Genomic DNA, 14,831 nt, shown 5'->3' on the forward strand with positions numbered 1-14,831 from the left:
GAAACGGCATGACGTGTATGCATGTAATACTTTGTCCCACATCGTTCTTATCATGGCATTAAGACCTCATGAGATATGAATAAATATAAGAGTTCAGCTTCCCATCTAATATCTAATATCTAATATTTCACCACGAGCCAGATTTTGTATCTTGAATCTGTTTTTTGAGTTGATTAATTGTGGTGCAAACACACATCACATTTACGATTAAATTTTATTTTATTTTTTTATTTATTACCAAGTACAGTAAAACTTTCAAGAACAATTACTTAAAAAGAAAATTATGCCTTTAAATCCAGCAGTGTGATAAAGGATATTATGCAGTTTAAGATAACAGAACAAAAGATTCCCCTGATGGATAACCCAAATCTCAATCATCTCTGAATTACAGCCAAAACACGACTGAGCCAATTTTTCCCCAATTCCGGCTTGAGCAAGAACACGGCTCCGCCCAGAGTGACCGCCATGACGGTCAGACCAATGAGGAAGCGGGATGAAGAGGCAGAGCCGCGGGGGCAATCCCAAACCTGAGACAAGTCCAACGGTGCCTTTGTAAGGTCTGCTCTCACTTCCTGGATTTCGGTCTGAGACAGAACAGCTGGAGAAACATCTGCCAGAACTTCAAGAGCTGCCCGCTGGCCGGACTGAACCGCACCGCTGAGGTAACCGCACCACTGCGTAGCCGTCTCTGTTCCCGCCCAGTAGATCCTGAAAACATGGAGGAAATCAGTTAGGCATTTATACTGAATTCTTGATTCCGATTGGTCAAAAGTTGTTGATTAATTTTCAATAATCTCTCAACAAGTTTACATTAATGTGCTCAGGCTAATACGTTATCGCTTCTGTAGTAACGTGTGTAATCATCGATATGGGGAAGTTTTCCGTAAGGAGAAGAAATGGTTATGTAACATTTATGGAAGGAGTCTCCAGTGTCAGTGCTTTGTAACGGTCAGCGGTAAAGCTGTAACTTTCCGACATCTTCAGGACCCTCTGGTTTCTCTGTAACATGACAAGCTGCATTTTTTTTTCAACTTCAAGAGAGAGAAAAAAGAGAGACTGTTCAGGGAATGACTGTTTATAGCTGCTATAATGTAAGAAGACAACAGGATCTAACTTGTTTCATGGCAATCCATAGCATTAAAAGTAACTATAAATGGATAAAAAAGTATGGTGTGTCATTATTTAATAAATACTCAGTTCTAATTGCTGGCAAATTGCTGTGGAAGAAGAGGAATAAAACACGTCATGTCATGCTGTTATAGGAAAATAATCCACTTCAGTGAGTAATAGTGAGTCACACCACCCTGTCGTTGATTATTTTCCTATAGCAGCATGACACAGAGTGTTTAATTCCTTACAGTGTATTACTCCTTGCTGTGAATTAATCATATTCGAGCGTCTGTCACAGTGAAGAGCTGTTTACACTTCTCGGTTTGTCTCAGAAACGGCTCTTTGTGTAAAGCAGGAGATTATCTGAAGAGCCGAGATTCCTCCCTAACAGGTAATTTCCTCTGAATCCACAATTACTGCTTTTGTTAAAAGTTCAATATCGCTTAAGCTTTATTTACAGCCGGCAGTTTAACGACGTGCTTATGTCCACAGTTGAGCTGTTAAAGTTATTAGCTGTTATTAGCTATTAGATCACTCACTTCAATCTAAACCTCAATAACTCAAAAACATGCCGGTGTGTAAAAAAATGGCGAATGAAAACTAGAAATGTCAGGATTAAAAAGCTCTATGGCTCGAATAAACATCCAAAAGATTTCATTATTATACACGTTTAAATAATAAGTCTAATATTTGAATATGTTTATAAAATACTTCAGTCATTTTTTTAGCGTTAAAGAGGTCCTTGGTTGCAAAAACATTCGAGAAACCCTAATTTCATGCCTTCTGATGATCAGGATTTTATCCAGATAGAAATTGTGTAAATAAAAATGCAAATGCACCCAAGACCACGTAGGATGTAGAATGTAGGATGTTGAATAAAATGTAGATTAATGTGTCTCTGGTTAATGAGTTTAACATTCAAATCAGCTCCACCACCAGCTTCCTGTGTTCCCAGTTTTCTGATTTATGCAAAAGTTGATGCCAAAAAAATCACAGTTTTGCATGTTGCTAAAGGAGGCAGAGTTAGCAGTCGTGTGTTATAACACGGCCAGATGAATGTGTTTTGGTGAGATGGACGAATTTCCAGCTAATTGCACCTCTGGCCTCCTGAAAGGGTTTAAACGATCACATTAAATGTGTTTTAAATGCAGACGCATTTTGTCACAAAATATTTTTTCTCTTTTCTTTCCTTTTTTTATTTGTTCTACTAAAATTTTCTTTTGCTTTTTTCTCTTTCTTTTCTTTTGCTTTTTTCCTTCCTCTCATAGGAGTGGCTTTAATAAACCACTCAAACAATTTAATAAAAACCCAAACAATTGTTTTGATATTTTTCCTCTTTTTTCTCTTTTTCTCTTTTTTTTAAAAAAACTGTTCTGCTAAATTTTTCTTCTGCTTTTTTCTCTTCCTTTTCTATTCTTTGTGTTTTTCTTCCTTTTTTAGGAAGGCTTTAATAGACAAAAAACAAACAAACATTTTTCCTCTTTTCTCCTTTTTCTTTTTCTAAGGAATAATTTTTAAAAAGTAACTTTATATATTGCTAATAAAATCCTTATTGTTTTCCAAAGTGTGCGGTCGTGGTGAGTTAAAAAATAATAATAAATAAAATATATTTATAATTCCCATTTTTTTCTCTCCTCTCTTGTAGGAGTGGCTTTAATAGCGTAAAGAAAATACTTAATATATAACGTCCTTCTTTTGTCCTTCAAGGAGGGGTGCTGGTCAAACAAACAAACAAACAAACAAACAAATAAGGCTTTGTTTAGATTTACTTGTGTGATTTTATGTGCATATTCTCTCTGTGTGGATATAAATTGGAAAAAAAAACTGATTAAATCTAATCATCACTCAAACCACTTCATAAATTTCAAAACACTTTTTATCCAGATCTTAAATTTTAAACATTTTTCTCCAAACCACATTTGACAAGCAAAAGCCGTCTCCTGATACGTCAGCACAATCCAATCCCACAGATCGATGATCTCGGCTTTGCGTCCGCTGATCCGCAGCGGCATCTCTGCTGTATTACACAGACTTACACCACTGCACTGCTGAATTCTCCATTCTGATTGGTCAGAAGGTGTTGATTCATTTTCCAGAACAGCAGCTCTGGCAGTAGTGAAGCTTCAAATCACAGGTTTATATTAATGCGCTTGTTCTAATGCGTTATCGTTTCTATAGTAACAGCTTATTCACAGTGGCTGTTCCACATGATTCATATGTGTATATATATATATATATATATAAAATAAACACACTTACTATAAAGTTTGCAGTAGAGGTGGGCAATATGACAAAAAAAGATCACATCAAGATACCTGAAGACATTTCTATGCATATATAGGTTTGTGAACAAAACAGTAGAGTGCACTAAAAATGTATACAATATCTAGAAAAAATACTTTAAACTGAAAAGGGTACAAAAAAGTCTGAATTTTAATTAAATGTAATAATAAATATTTTTTAAAAACAGTGCTCGGGGTAGGATAGCGCTTTCCTCCGTGTGTGTTAGTGACAGGGAAATGTTATTGCATGAGCGTAAGAGCCAATCAGGTTTCAGTGTGCAAATGAAGGCCATGTAACAGAGCTTGCAAGGGAAAGGAGGTGTGAGATGGTAAATTATTGCTAATTTGCCTGTGAATTTTTAAAAATAGTAAAAGGGTAGATGCGTCAGAGCTTTTTCTGTTGTCTTGTGGAACTGTGACTTCGAGGAATTTATTATTTAATAGAGGAAAAAAATAGGATATTCACAACAATTTTAAAACGAACCATTTTGTTGCAAATCTGAGTATCAAACTGTGGATGGAGTCACATGAAATTATGTAAAAGGCTTTACTGGAATAGGAATAAACTCTGCATAACTCTCTCCGGTTTTTATTTTGCTCCATGTTTCTCAGTCTGCTTCATACCTTTGCTGACTGTTTATTCTTTAGGCAGTATGAGTGTGTATGTCAGGTTTAGCCATGCGTGAAACGCCCAAGGCGTATTTCTACACACACTGCCTTTCACCTGGGATGTGGTTGCGTGTGGATCACTGACATATTAAAGCAGGTTTGGGTGGGTTCAGTCCCCACTGGGCTTCAGCAAACAGCAGACAAAGCAGGAGGACGAGGGCCGAGTGTGTGCTGGCTCTTCAAACCCAGCAGAAAGAAGTGATCTTTTCCCTTCTCCAGCATTCTGCCAAAAACTGCCTCTGGCTCTGTTTTATTGAGTCCTGCAGCCTCACTGCTGTTTTATGACGATAATCAACGACAGTTTGGTGCGATGCAGCATGACGTGATGTTAATTACTTTCCAATAATTAAGTATTTTATTCCTTTATACCACAGCAATTTAGCAACAATTTCAATTTTTAATTCATTAAAGAACGATATGTTATACTTGTTATCCATTTATAGTGACATTTAATTTTGTAGAACACACAAAACAAGTTCTTGCTGACGTTATAGCAGCTATAATCCGTCATTCCCTCACCAGCCTGTCTTTTTTCTCTCCCTTTGAGTTAGTAAGACAAAAAAAAACACAACTTGTCATATTAGAAAAAAAAAAACCACAAATCCTAAGATGAAGATGTCGCAAAACTTCAAGTTACAGCTTTACCTCTGACTGTTACAAAGCACTGACACTGGAGACTCCTTCCCTAAATGTTAAATAAACACATCCTTAAAAAACATGAAAGTTTTTTAATCTGTTTATTTGGAGCATCCACTGTATAAGTCCCTGTGAATGAGTTGTTACTATGGAAACAATAAGGAAAACTGTACAAATGCAATTGAACCATGTGGTTGGATTTTGTTCGATTTCATATAAACAAAGTTGTGAAGCTACAAAATAATGTGTATGCTCAATTCTTTTGAAAAGTAGCAAAATTTAATGTTATGATTAGGCCACTCCCCTAATCCAAACCCCACCCCTTATCCTAACTTTAACCTTATTTTTCATATGAATTGGGAGAACATACTGTTTTGTACCTTTTCCAAAAAATCCTGATTTCGGTTAAAATGATTACAATTACATTTTTACTTTTAAATACTTCAGCACATTTAAGTTTTCATATGAACTGAGCATACAGAATGTTAGGGGAAAAATACTGAAAATGTTACTTAAAATTTGGATATTAAAATCATTTAAAATCTCTTAAATGTGCTCAAGTATTTAAAAGTGAGAAGAAAATTATTTAAACTGACATTAGAAGTCATTTTTGTTTTCGTAACATTTTGTAGGTGGACTACGGTCACACTGAGACAGAAAAAAAACGGTTTAATAAGGTATTAGAACAAGTGCATTAATGTAAACTCATGATTTGTATCAAATGAATCAACACTGTGTTGAATTCGGTGTGTCGTGTGTTCGAGAGATGTAAGAAAGCCATTCTCATCAGTGTGTATGTAGGTCAAGGACGGATTAACGTGTGCTTTCAGTTTACAGATCAGAACATGGCAGAGAGCAGCGGAGTCTTTCCATCCTTCTTACTTTGATGAGATCTTTCTCCTCTTTAGGGATTTAATTCCATTATGGAAATGCATTACCTTGCAACATCACTCTCCTCTCTGACACACACACACACACACACACACACACTTCCTCTTCTCTGGATTTGTTCGGTTATGGCCGACGCCTAACGGGAGCCATTACAAATGGATTATGCCACTGCTTTCCCTGGAGGAAGCTGTCCCTGTGACCTCTACTCCACTGGTTTGAGGCACATTATGCATTTGTGCATCATGCAACACACACGCCTCCATCTCCTCCATTTACTAACTCCATATTCTGCTCACACACACACACACACACACACAAACACACACGTCTCATCTGTAACCTCTGCTCTGTTCAAGGGCCACTAATGCACTTTAGTGAGTCGAGGCAGAGGGAGGGTCGTGGCATACGGAACATAATGCCACCCGCAAACATTTAGAAGGATGCTAGTGCACGCTTGTGTGTGTGTGTGTGTGTGTTTCTTGTTGCTTCTTTTTACCTGCCACATGGTTTGCGGAGGCCAGGATGGTAGAACGTTAGCATTCCAGGAACCATGACATTGACAGGACATCCTCCGTTATACTCCTCTTTAGCCCAGTCCTAAAATAAACACAATACACATCAGGACTGTTAGATATATTATTTTATATTTATTCAGTGCACTGTCAAATTCTTGATTCTGATTGGTCAGAAGGTATTAATGTGCTTATCGTTTCTATAGAAATAGTTCATTCACAGACTCGCTCACAACGGATGCTCCGCATAACCAGATTAAATCAAGTCAAGTTGAGTCAAGTGGGTTTTTATTGTTATTCCACTATGTAGCTTGTTTACATTGGAAGGAAATATTGTTTCTCCAGTACAATGGTGCAACACATAACAATACAGTAGCACACAGTACACAGGACTACATAAAGTATAAATACACAATAGTGTGGGGGAAAAAAAGTAATTCAATAAATGCACAGGATAATAAGTAAATTGTTGTGCACAGGACAGTTCACCTCCAACTAGACAGGACAACAGAACTACAAAAATTGTCTATAAACTATTTTGTAGTGTAGCAGTAATACTGAGTTATAGGTAGCAGTAAAAAAGTGGCTCATAATAGTAAAAAGTGTCCGGTAGCAACAGTATAAATTGCAGTTTTGGGAATGGTTTGATTAGTCCAGAGTCCAGGTGAGCGCAGCAGGGTGTTGAGTATTGACTGCCTCAGGGATGAAGCTATTCCTGAGGCTGTTGGAGGTAGCACAGATGCTCCGGGGAAGAGTCTGTGAGAGGGGTGGGAGGGGTCGTCCACAATCCTGGTGGCCTTACGCACACACAGCAAATGTGGAAAGAGGTGTTGATGGAGGGTAGAGAGACCACAATGATCTTCTCAGCTGTCCTCACAATCCATTGTAAAATGTCACGCTCTGAGAAGGTGCAATTCCCAGACCAAACAGTGAGATAGCTGGTAGTATGGGAGGTGAGGATGGGAGTGAGGTTGGCTCTCTTGAACCTCTGCAGGAAGTGCAGTGCAGGAAATGCTGCTGTGCTTTCTTGGCCATGCAGGAGGTGTTGAGAGTCCAGGAGAGGTCCTATGTGATGTGTAATCATTGATGTAATTATTACGTCTATTTCTAGACATATTTCTTTTTGGTAAATTGATTGCTTCAGGCAAAGTTTTGTTTTATAAATTTCTAATTGTTTTATGATAATATTGGATAAATTTTTTTGCAGAGTATCACACACACACACACACACACTCATACTCACACACCTGCCCCTGTGTTGTATGCTTTTGCTGATGTACCGTCAGATCCGCCAGAGTGTACCTTGGTCCAGAAGGGGGAAGACCTGACCCCTCACAGCAACAAGACCTGACAGAGCTAGTGGACCAGTTTGCTGACGTGTTCTTAGCGGTCCCAGGAATGACACACCTGGTCCAGCACAAGATCAAACCCCACCAGGAGTCATGGTTCAACTGCGGCCCTACAGCAGCCCTGAAGCCCGCCATCAGGCTATTGAGGAGGAGGTTAGCCAGATGCTATGGGATGGCATCATCAAAGAATCCGCTAACCCCAGTACGTGCCTTCTGGGGGTTGGTCGGGTATTACTGGAGTTTTTTCTCTAACTTCTCCTCTTTAGCCTCCCCCTCTCAGATTTAACAAGAAAAGGCCAACCAGATCGGGTGCACTGGTCCAAGGAGGCAGAGCAGGCGTTCCAAGCCCTGAAGCAAGTGCTCACCAGCCTGCCGATGCTCAGAAATCCTGACTTCGACCAGCCCTTCACAGTCCACACTGATGGCTCTGAGACTGGGCTGGGCACCGTTCTCTCTCAGAACTTTGACAGAGAGGAACACCCAGTGTTGTATGTGAGCAGGCATCTGACCCCCACCGAATGGTGGTACGCCACTGTCGAATGAGAAGACCTGGCCATAAAGTGGGCCATCAATGAACTCAGCTACTACCTCGGAGGTTGACACGTCACCTTGGTCACAAACCACGCTCCCCTCCTGTGGATGGCCAAGGCCAAGGACAACAATGGCTGGGTAACTCAATGGTTTCTCTCCTTGCAGGCTTCTCATTCCAGGTGCAACACTGAGTGGGGTCCACCACGGCAATGCTGGTGGCCTTTCACAGAGGTACAATCTCTAGGCACAGACATTGCTGGTAGTAGGCTCAGAGCTGAGGGGGTTACTGTGACGACGGGCCTCCAGCCCTCACACTTAAACCACTGCACGATCCTTGCATGACTGCTGTCTGGGTGCTGAAAGGACAGCCCCACTTCAGCACCATTGTTATACACTGCGAAAGAGCACATGGCTACGAGGCGGGTTGGCAAAACAGAGCACGGCTGGCAAGTAATAATAACAGTGGTGGCTCCTCGCCCTCCCGGAGAAGCCAGGAGAGTATAAAAGGGTGCAGTGGACACAGCGAGGTGAGCATGTTTTGCCTACGTACACATGTCCGTTTCTCTTTCTCTGCCAGAAATTGATGACAGCAACAAAGACACCTCTGTGCTGCGCCAGGAGCCCGCACCCCCGACTCTCAAGGGAAGCCGCTGGACCTGCTCCCCTACACCTGGACAACAGCGACTCACCTCCCTAGCGCCTCAGTACAACCCACAACCCAGAAAGCTAGCCATCCTCACTCTCTCTCCACCTGCAACATTCCACTTCTCCTAAACGGCACAAAGAAAATAAAAGCACTTTTTTCACTAATCTTGCCTCTCCTGTATCTGTGTTCTGCCTCCCGTAGCTGTGAGTTGCTACAAGCTTGTATACATTGGAATGAAATGCCTTTTCTCCAGGACCATGGTTCAATATGTAACAGTGCACAAGACTACATAAAGTGCAAATACACAACAGTGCGAGACAAGGATAAATATACCAGCATGCTCAGGTTACACTCTAAACCTCATCTTTAACTGAAATTCTGAAACTTTAAATCAGTAAACTGGAGAAATGTCTTTAGTGTACCCTGGCTCTGTGTGTGTGTGTGTGAGAGAGAGAGAGAGAGAGAGAGAGAGACAGAGACAGAGAGCAAGAGAATAAGTTGAGATGATCTCTGGATTCACACTGTATATTCTCCTCATGTCAGAGATGCAATCTTCACCAGGAGAGACTTTCACCATCAGCTGTAAACACGTTTACTCCACTTTACTGAAGATGGAAGATGTATGGGCCCTGACACTCTAAGCCAACCTCCAGCCCAAATAAATACACACTCTCAAGAGTGCACACACACACACACACACACACACACACACACACACACACACACATAGAGCATCTCATTTTTCACTTTCCAAGCAAGCTTTCTCAAGATTCTGCTCATGATCTAGCTATATTTGAGATTTTTTGCCCCACTTACTCCCAGCATGGAGCTAACAGATGCTCACCACTGGCTAGCTTCCCTCTAATCTAAAGGAGCGAAACGAACAAAACCATCCCAGAGAGCAGGACAATTATGCTAAGTAGTGCTCTAGCTTTGCCAGTTTATAGCCATGTCAGAAGTAGGAGTGTAACACAATGACACTATTAGTTTCTGTACCTGTTTAGTGCTCTAAATATCCATATCTGTATTCAGGTTTAAACCTGAAGTGGGCGTGGCCTTAATTGCTGCTCATGCTGCATCACAGGGCAGCGTAACACAATTGGAAAGAAGCGCTATCAACCCTCTTCTGCATACATGAGCTCACAGGATTCTCGTGATCTCGTGACCTCTGGACCACAGGGTGAAGACATTTCAGTTGCACCACTCGGAAGACCTCCACTGATTTTTTTTTCTAATGTTCACGAACTAATAGTCTAATACAAAGCATGTGACCCTACCGAGCAGCTCCTGATGAATGATTAAATGTTTTTCTGTGATATTGTGTATTCTTCTGTTATTTATTTGATTATGAAGAAAGAGTGCTGCCCCCTCCTAGTGTAGAGAGAGAAGAAATTTTTTTATGTGTTTAACTTTTTACTAGAAATATAACAATTGATACCCATCAGATATATTTTTTAAGGTTTAAAATTATATCTTTATGTGAAGTACTTAAAAATATATAGGAAGAAATCTAAGGCTAAAAACATGACTTACACAACACAGCATTCATACTAAAATCTTTTCCAAACCCAATTCCAATTGTAATTCTTTATTACAGTATTGGATCAAATTTATTCTGTTTTTTTTCCTCTGCCATCCATTTTTCACTCATATGCAGGTTATCAGTGCTGTCTCTACTTTTCACCTAGTTTTAGATGATCTTAACATAATGGTGCTTTCTGGAAACTTGGTTCTTAATTATTTCACATGCAATTTATCTTAAATAAAATCAATGTACATTATTTTTCAGAGTCCTGGACGTGACAGTAGCGAGACGTCTGCATTTTCCTCTAAATCAATGCAGATGACATTGAGGTGACCGTGAAACTCCTCCAGCTTTCTCATAACTCGTCCTATAAAAAGCCACTGATTCGTCCCTGTGGGTCTGTCCACAACTCGCTGCAATTTCACAGAGCTGCAGACTTTTTAACTGTAGCATGCTTTTCACTTTCTGTTGCTTTTAAATCAGGTCTGAGAATTAAAAACCAAAAAATTAACCTTCAGTGCTTCATTATTGAGGCCAAGGTTTAAAGTTGAATGAGAGGATTTTTTTAAAAAAAATCGAACACTTTTGTAAAGCAGCAGAGTCGAAACACTTCACCGCTTTGTGTTGCTTTGCTCTCACTCTTTTTTGTTCCATGCTATGAAGTGCTTGTTGCTGGACTGACAAGTTTATTACTGCAGGGAAAAACTGTTTGCATGAGCACTAATAATACTCTCTTCAGAGGTTGGAAAAAAAATATTCAGGTGGTTCAAATCATTTTTGCCGTAAAACACCCCGTGTTGTGCTGTTATAGGAAAATAATCAACGACGGAGTGGTGTGATGAAGTGGAGTTACTCTTACCACCCCTTACCAAATTGATTTTTTTCCTATAACAGAAAGTCCTGAAGTGTTTTTTTCCTCATATACTGCAGCAATTCACCAATAATTTACATTTTTTTATTCATGAAAAAAAAAAACAACGCCATATTTTTTATCCTTTTATACTTACATTTAATGTTGTGGAATGTCTGCAAAACTAGTTAGTGAAAAATAAAATATCAGTAAATATCCTACTTAGAGGCTGTTCATAAATCTGTTTTTTTTTTAGTAAATTAAGCCCAAATGCACCAAATTCTTGAAAAATCCAGGAACACCAGTACTGATTAAAAATATACTCCAATTACACCTCTGAGGATATTTCGTAAATAATTCATCTTTGATGTTTTAATTCCTACCAAACGTGTATACAGAGCACTCTGCTTGCACAGCTGCTGAAGGGCTTTTGTCTGAAACATCCAAAGTTTGTGTTAACTAAAACAATTGTTAATAAACAATTTTACGGCATTTTATTTAAGCCACAGGATTATCATGTGCTAAAGTAACTAAATTAAATGCAGTGTAAATAATTAGAGTTTATCATCTACGTAAATGAAGGCCTACAGTTCACCAACACGCATCAACACAACATCCGCAGCTAAAGGTTAACTCTCGCTAATCTGTTTATCAAACAAAGCACGGAGGCCTTAATTAATATCACTCGCCTCCAATTAGCCGCTGCGAGAGTCAACAAGGTGATGATTATAAACGCGATGCCTCCACTATGCTCTATTATGAGGTGTGTGTGCTGGGGATTAATCAGTTTCTGGAACATAAACATCCAAACATGACGGCCATTTTCATATCTTCTAACGTTCTACCAGCATTAGGACCCGTGACTGTTTTTCTTGCTGCATGTTTCCAGCTAATTTTCACAATCGTGTGAGTGCTTTTTCACTCCTCCTGCTGTTTCATTCAAAAATGTACGAGAACCCTTAAAGGTTCTATGGAGAACCCTTTAAATACACTAAACATGTTTAAACCCTTTCCAGTCCGATTTTATTTTCTAATCTAAGAACCCTGAATAATCCAATAAACCTTTAAAAAAAAAAACTTTCTGTATTATGTGACTGTATTAACCTCCAGAAAGCTTTCCAAGTAGAACCCTTTTTTCTAATCTAAGATCTCTTAACTATCAAATGAACCCTTAACGAACCCTTTTTTTAAACAGTGTAGGTGTGACATTCCAAATTATTTCTAATTAATTTCTTCCTAATAAAGAGAACCCTTAAGGGATCATCGATTGTCCCTTTAGAGGAATCCTGAAAGGTTCTATGTAGAACCCTACAACGGTATTCCAAGTGAAACCAGTAATAAACCTTTAAGGAAGCCTTGAAGAACCCTGGCTAAGTGTGTGCTACAAACTCCAAATTATTGATCATTATTATCTTCATATTATCTATTTGTGCATTTGCTGGAACCCTTGAAGAACCCTTGAAGAACGCTCTTTTCTTAGACTGTATGTATAACTAGGTAAGTGTGCACTCCAAATTATTTATCTTAATACAGAGAACCCTTAAGGCCTTTGTTTGTGCATTTGTTTCAGCCATTAAAGGTGGAACCCTATCAGAAAGGATTCCATGTAGAACCATTTTTTCTAATGTAAGATCCTTAATTATTCAATGAACCCTTAAAAGAACCATTAAGGAGCCCTATTTTCTTTGAAACCTTTTTTTTTCCCAAATTATTGGTCGTTTCTTCTTAACAATCTTCAAATGTCCATTAGGTACAATCCTTAAGGGTTCTAGGTATAAGCTGAACCCTGCAACAATGTAAGTAGAACCCTTTTTTAATGTAACACCTCCTAAATATCCAATGAACTCTTACAGAATCCTTGAAGAACTTTTTTCTTCTAAGAGTGTATGTATTAACTGGGTAAGAGTGTGGTTCAAGCTCCAAAATTATTGGTCTTAATACAGATAATCCTTAACGAGTCTTCAATTTTATGCATGGTGGAACCCTTAATGATTCTCTGCGGAACCCAAACCCTACAAACACATATTTTCCATGTTTTCAGAAAGGCTTCCAAGTAAAACCCTTTTTCTTAATTATCCAATGAACTCTTAAAGAATCATTAGGGCCCTTTTTTCTAAGAGTTTGTATTATAATGTGTGTGATATAAACTATTGTTTTGTAGATTTTTATCAACAGTTCAGACAGGGTTTATTTTACCTGGGCTTATTTCTAAAGCTCAGGTTATAGTATGTAAAATATGGTCTGTAAAATCCCCTGGCCTGATGGATTCAGGTGGGATTAAAATTCCAGAGATACAACAATAATAATTATATTACTCCACCTCCCTGTGTAAAGCTAATCCGGTCTGAATAGGGCTAAATTTAGGAGCTCTGAAGCAGGAGCCACCGCAAGTCCATGTCCGATTCCATTCCGGACGTTACATACATCACACTCTTACCTGATTACTGACTGCACCTGTCTCCTATCTCACTCTCTCTGTGAATTTCTCATCATCTTTGGGAGGTTTTATCACGTTCTCGGATGTAAATCTGAGCGGTCTGGTTCTGTGCAGTACTTTGGACCAGCTGCCTGATCGATTGACCTCCTGTTTTTGATTGTGTCGGCCATTTTGTTTTTATAATAAATAATCTCACACACATCCACCTGCTTCTGCTTCATGACAGATATAAACAGCTTGAAGAAACAAGTAATAAATATCAGGTAAGAAGATGTTAGTGTTCATTTTCCTCATTTAAAGGCTTTAATGTTTTGCAGGAAACGAATCTGAAGATACTCAAACTGGAAAAATGTAAACCTTAACACTCCAGTTGTTGAGTCCAAATTGAAGCAAATCAATGCTTTTGGTTTGTTTGCTATTTGGATTGATTCAGTTTCAAATATTGCATAGTTACAAACAAAACCAAACAAATACAAACAAAAAAATTACATTGGTTAATAGGTGTATAGCAGGGGGCGGAGCTAAAAACGTTATTCATTGGTCTGAAACATGGCGATGGAGAAAAAAAAAAGTAAACCATCCTTTGACAGCTCATGGAAATCATTATAAAGCTCTTTTAAAAAAATTGCTGTAAGGATTGTTAAATAACAATATAAACCAGTTCAAAATGGTTTTTCAAAATATATGCAGCATTTCTTTTTTTTTTTTCTTTTTATTTTTGTTCTTCTGTGTTTTCACCTCCCTAAAAAAACCACACAGTGCATGTAAATGAATAAGAGTTTGATCCAAAAGAACTAAACTCTGGACATGTATTTGAAATCACCTTGAAAGTTCAACTATATTGAGTTAAAATAAATTGTTGTATTAAGTTCAACATATTACGATAACACACAAAGAGGCTGGTGATTGTTCCACGCTGTTTGCACGTCATGATCTCGTCCTCGCCACAGGAGGCGTTGGTTAATGATGAATTAGCCACACGCTGGTGCCTTGTTAACGAGCATATTTATCACAGCGCCAGTCCGTGTGCTTGCACCGTTCATCACGACACCAATCAGACCAAAGTTCAATGTGTTTTTCTCTGACTAATTAAAAACATCATGTAATCACAAAGTTGTGAGTCATGTAATTCCAGCGCTGTTAAATTCTCAACTCTGATTGATCAGAAGGTGTTGATTAATTTTCCATCACAGCAGCTCTGACAGTAGCTGTGAGTCACAGGTTCATATTATGTAATATGTTATCATTTCTATAGTAACAGCTCATTCACAGGGACTTGTACGATGGATGTTACATGTAAATGGATTTAAAAAATCGTTGATCTGTAAGGAGACGTTTATTTAACAGGAATGTTTATTTAAGGAAGGAGTCTCCAGTGTCAGCGCGTCGTAAC

The 14,831-nt window shown here is 38.8% G+C and overlaps 1 protein-coding gene across 1 annotated transcript in view; it reads right to left on the minus strand.

The window, feature by feature from the left end:
- Positions 1-216: 216 nt before the first annotated feature.
- The window catches only part of si:ch211-127i16.2 (amine oxidase [flavin-containing] A), a 54,963-nt gene continuing 40,348 nt past the window's right edge, over positions 217-14,831 (minus strand). The window contains exons 11-12 of the mRNA XM_026942736.3: positions 6,085-6,185; positions 217-708 (exon numbers count right to left, since the gene is read on the minus strand). Coding sequence (XP_026798537.3) covers positions 375-708; positions 6,085-6,185 — 435 coding nt within the window. The 3' untranslated portion in view covers positions 217-374. The remainder of the gene's footprint in view (positions 709-6,084; positions 6,186-14,831) is intronic.

Source organism: Pangasianodon hypophthalmus, chromosome 17, assembly GCF_027358585.1.
Source record: "Pangasianodon hypophthalmus isolate fPanHyp1 chromosome 17, fPanHyp1.pri, whole genome shotgun sequence".
Taxonomy (NCBI): domain Eukaryota; kingdom Metazoa; phylum Chordata; class Actinopteri; order Siluriformes; family Pangasiidae; genus Pangasianodon; species Pangasianodon hypophthalmus.